The sequence below is a fragment of the Egretta garzetta genome, unplaced genomic scaffold (genome assembly GCF_000687185.1).
Source record: "Egretta garzetta isolate BGI_Z169 unplaced genomic scaffold, ASM68718v1 scaffold397, whole genome shotgun sequence".
Classification (NCBI taxonomy): Eukaryota; Metazoa; Chordata; class Aves; order Pelecaniformes; family Ardeidae; genus Egretta; species Egretta garzetta.
In genome coordinates, this window is record NW_009260493.1 from 6,813,588 (window position 1) to 6,818,742 (window position 5,155).

At 40.8% G+C, this 5,155-nt stretch overlaps 1 protein-coding gene across 1 annotated transcript in view; it reads left to right on the forward strand.

Annotated features, from left to right (window-relative positions):
* Positions 1-4,783, forward strand: part of MAP7 (microtubule associated protein 7) — a 106,150-nt gene extending 101,367 nt beyond the window's left edge. Inside the window, exons 18-19 of the mRNA XM_035899878.1 lie at positions 3,871-4,097; positions 4,773-4,783. Of these exons, the coding sequence (XP_035755771.1) occupies positions 3,871-4,097; positions 4,773-4,783 (238 nt within the window). The remainder of the gene's footprint in view (positions 1-3,870; positions 4,098-4,772) is intronic.
* The last annotated feature ends 372 nt before the right edge of the window (positions 4,784-5,155 follow it).

Sequence of the window (5,155 nt, forward strand, 5' to 3'; positions counted from 1 at the left end):
GCGAAGGGTGTGACCTTATATCTGACCTGGAAGTCTGTGGTGAGAAGACTCACAACTGAACTTAGAGACATTTCTCATCCAGGTGTAGTATGATGGAAAGGGCAACACTAAATATATTTTAAAATGGAGCATACCATGGAAATTTTCCAGTTAGTAAAGTATCTAGGATTACCAAGAAAACTTGTAGTTTATGGATCCTACAATATTATTAATGGCATGTTAACTTCTGGCCAGGTTGGTTTTTGTTTTTTTCCTAAGAAATGGAAAAATGAAACAGTCATTTGAAAATAAGATATACTGTTAAAGTACTTACAAACTTTTTGTAAGTTATAAAAGATTCCAACCAAGATTTTTTTTTCAGATTCTAATTTTTTCTTGCTTTACTGAACAGTGGAATCCTGAAAGGAACACAATGATAGCAGTTGGAGGTGGATAACCAGTAAGGCTGCCTAATCCATCTCCTGCTTACAGATTATTGCTGCTTCTCTGCTTTCTAAATCTTTACCCAAGTTAGATCCTGTCTGCTACTTCTCAGAAAGTTGTTTCAGTACAGTGGTTTATGTTGACATTGTTTTCCTTATGATACTTATTCTTATCCTGTAACTTTTTTTTTTTTTTTTTTTTTTTTTTTCCTGTGCTGCTTTCTATAAATGCCTGCAGTGGGGCCTCAGTAAGAGCAGTTCACCTCATCTGTGCGTCTCCATCCCATATAAAGGGAGCTGGGTCTGCATGGATTAGATAACCAGTTTTTAGAAATATACAGTTAGACAAGGTGACTGCCTCAATATCTTGTCCCTGGAAAAGAATGTTACTGAGTTCAATTTTTTCTGTAGTGGTGCTAAATTCTGAAATTCTGGTCCTTTTTCTTTCTTCTTTACCCTCTTCAAATTCTTTACATATAGATTATGTCTACACAGAGCTTTGGCTAAAATTATCTACATCAGCTGTATTTCTCAGTAATGTTTAACTTTTTTGACGTTCCAGTTCCTTTAATTAAATTAGCTGCTCTTCTCTCAACTTCCTTTTGTCTGTCTTGCTAATACTGATGTGTCCAGTTGAAAATGTGAAGCTGCACAGATGCTTTTTTGTTTTAGCTACCATGAAGCTGTCCTTCAGATGCTTGCAAGGCTGTTATGTTTGGAAATGCACTCTGGGTAACTCAGGCAGCTTTTTTTATTATCATTACATAGGTGTCTTGCTACAGGCACACTTACAGACTATGTTACAATGCCAAAATTATCCAGTTCTTAGAAATATACCTGCAATATTGTGTGCCTGAAAAGGTGTCATGCTAGACACTGAGACTTCACTAAGAACGTAACATAAGACAGCAAGAACAGCTGTAGCAGGTCAAAAATCCATTACTTCTTTGCGTTCTTTGCTTTACTGGCCTGTAGCAGTCGCTTGGGGGGGAGTGTAAAGGAAGAAAAGGTAAGTACCAGGAGATCCTCTGGTCAGTGAAGGGTTACTAAGCATCGTGGCCCAAATGCAACCATAGACACAAGTAGTCCCTAAGCTGCTAATTACCAGAAGCTGGAGGGCATACCGATCTCCGAAGAATTTGTCTAATCTCCTTTTGAGCTTATGGCCTCTAAGATGTCCGGTGGATTTAATTCCACAGTTCTGTTTTTCCCTTCGTTTCTTCTAAACTTGCTCCCCTAGTAATCTGGTGGAGCAAATAGCATAAAATATAGAAGATTTTATAGCATAAAATACAGAAGATTCATAGGCACGGTTTCCTCTCCTGTACCCCCTTTGTGATTGTATAGACTCCCCTGTCTGAAAGGACATCTTTCAAGTCTGTGAATCCTGGCCTAACTCCGTATGGAATACTGGCAGTGCAATGACAAACAAATATGAAGAACTGTTTATCTATGAACTCAGCTGATCAATCGGATAGAAACATTAATACCTGTTTGCAGAAGTAAGGGTCATGTTCATTGTACCAATGCTTGTTGAAGTACTATGCTGTTTAAATTACATGAATGAGCAGTTGCTCTCTTCCCCCCTCTTTCTTACGCCATCCATCAAACTTGCCGTGTTAGCCTAGCTCTGGTAAGGTTATTGGTAGTAGCTGGGGATGAAATGATTTATAAGGATACCTTATGGAGAATAATAACTATGCATTCTAGAGCAGGTTTTATTAGTCCTAAAGCACTTTGCAGACTCTGCTCCGCATCTGTGAGGTACGGATCTCTGGCACAAAAGGGTGATGGGACTTGTGACCTCTCGCAGGCAGCCAGCAGGGTTTCTGTCTGCTCTTAAACTCAGTGCAGTGAAACACACTTTTTACTTTGAAATTCGCTCTGCATGTCCCCAGGTGAAAAAAAGAGGAATGCCCTTCTGAAAAAAAGAACCAGTGATGGTTTGAAAAACTGGGGAAGGCTTGATACGAAAACCAGCATGTCATCAGGAAATGTGGGCTTTGGATAGAGTGTTGCTACTTTCGAAAGAGTAGTAATTATTTTCTGTCTCTCGGGAAGTACTGTAAAACAATTCTGTAATTGTTTGTGAAGAGTTAGACACCCAAAGAAGCCAGCAAATGAAAATAAACCATATGCCAAGTACAAGCAGGGGGTTTTTTTGGTTGGTTTTGGGTTTGTTTAGTGGGGTTTTTTTGTTTGGTTTGGTTTAGGTTTTTTTAAGACCAGTAAGTGTATTGTCAGGAGAAAATTAGCCTGCGAAACCAAGCTGCCTGCTCAGATAATGGCGTGAGGAAATTGATAGCCTCGTTTAAATCCAGGAAAATTGCATCTGAGCCTTTGTGGCTGAAGCATTTCCAAGCAACCTGAACAGCAGTGATAAGGTCCCAGTAAGGAATAGGGACCCAAGATCGTCAGGCTCTACCAGCTGAGGGCCTGAAGAAGCACCTGTGAAAGATCATGTGGTTCTGGAGTGTCAGCTGAGCACTCGCTCTTTCTCAAGGAGCTTATGGTCCCATTCCTGTCATCCTGTTCACTGAAGCTGCACCTTAGCTTCTCCCCTCTGGCAAGGCAGCGTGTGCAGACTGCAGAGACAGGAGAATTTGGCAATACAGTGGCTCATAAAAGGGTTCAGAGGGTTGAGACTGGGAGAGATGATCATGTATCTTCCCATGAGAGTGTGTGCTGGTAGCGCTCCTGGCCAGGGGAGAGGTACGAGAGCTTGCTCGTGAGGTATCTTCTCTGTCAAGCGGGAGATAGAAAAAGAAAGTGCAAATTTTGACATGAGGGGTGCTGGGAGGTGTTTCTTCTGGCTTGGGCATGATCAAGGGGAGGAGTGCAGAGTCAGGTAGCACCTTGGAAATAAGCCCCAAGAACCTGTAGGGGAGGAGAGACTGAAAGGAGAATTGCATCAGTAAGGGAGGTTTTTTTCTGGCTGAGTGGCAGGTAGAAGAGGTGGCTCCAAAACTGGAGGCAGGAGGTGATCTAAGGAATAACAGAAATGAGAGTGATCTTATCTAAGGGCAATTACATTGATTTGCAATAAGAGGAAGGATATGGCAAATGTCATGAGAGCTGAGAAAGATGTTAGAGGCTGGAAATGGCATTAGGTGGGTGGCTCAAGATAGCAGTGCGGGTGCTGCAGGGGTTTTCTTACTGCTTCCCATTTCGGTCACTTCTCAGAATTGCAGCGTCCATAAAGCCCTACAGTTCTGGGCACAGTGTAGCCAAATGCAATGGCTGTCCTGTGTATTTGGGGGAAGGCATATCTAGTACTTGCCTGCAAAAACAGTTTTTCTACTGTGGTAGAAGCATAGTTTTGCTGTTACTGGCTAAAAGGAATGCTGTGGATTAATGCAGGCTTTTCAGTTTGTAACATTACTTTGAGGAGGACTAAATTTCTGTTCTAGATGAAGTGTATGAGGAAATACCTATGTTTCTCTTTCAGCAATCTCAATCCAGAGAAAAATGCAAATGGAAATGGAATGTCTATGCAGAACGATAACTTTGAAGAGATCATAAACCTGCCTATTGGTTCTAAACCATCCCGGCTGGATGCCATGAACAATGATGGAAGCAATAGTCCCGAAATTCCTTTGAATCCAATTCTAGCCTTTGAAGATAAGGGGACTCTTTTGCCTCAGGTAGATAGTGTTCAAACGCATCAAACAGCAGGTAGGTTTGCCTTGGTTCATTAACACTTGTAAGGTGTTGGGATTGACACAGGACCTAGAGCTCTTAACTGATACAAGTTGATTAAGGATTTTTAAATCCCATATTATTTGGGGTAAGGAGCATATGCTCTTTGCAGAGCAATGCATGCCAAGTACATACAGATGCTGGGCAAATTATGGTGAGGCTCTATCTTTTGTTTGAGGCGGAGTTCTTGGTTACGCTGCACTTTCTGCTGTTTGAAGTTGCTTGAAAGTGTTTGCCCTGTGCTTTCAAATGGAAATTATAACAGTGACAACTGCTGTTCTTGGCTTACGATGAGCAATCAGGTTCCAGTTGTGCGAGTGTAACACCCGATACGCAGATGCAGAAGGGGAGCTGGTACCTCCCTTCTCTGTAAAATTCTGGATCTACTTCCCTCACCGAGTTCTTACTGGTGTTAATATCAAGGGATGGTTTGAAGCACACTAGATTTTTCTGAATTGCATCCCAACTTCTAAGGAATGCTGGGTAAACAAATACTAATTTAGCAAACTAAATTGGACTACCATTTTCTTTTTCTGTGGCTAGAAAATGTAAAGAAAATCATCTTACAATAACATAATTGCATAAATGCATAACATTTGAATTAAGCTTTGTTGCTTTTTGACCTGTCATTTTTGATCCCTTCTGTTGCAGAAGTGATCTGAATGTTTCTTCTGAAGAACCAAAGGTGATGTGAGCATCTCTGCAGTCAGTGGAGTTTCTTCCATGCTATGAAGGAGCGTTTGGTTTTTTTTTCTCTGCAGTTTTTTAAAGATTTCTTGAATATCTTTTTTGGAAGGACTTTAGTAAAACCAGCAGAAGAAATGATGGGAATAGACTTGGATCACCTTTCTAATAGCTTTCATCACTAGAAAAATCATGCTTCACGTGTTACTTAATACAGCTTTTTCCAACAAGCTTTTTCTGTTAGTAAATGGGTATTTCTGCATTCCTTAAGACACAAGACACTGGAATCTGAAAGCAATGGGCTGATTTTAGGTGGTGGGACTGAATCTTTTTATAAAAAAGGTGGGTGT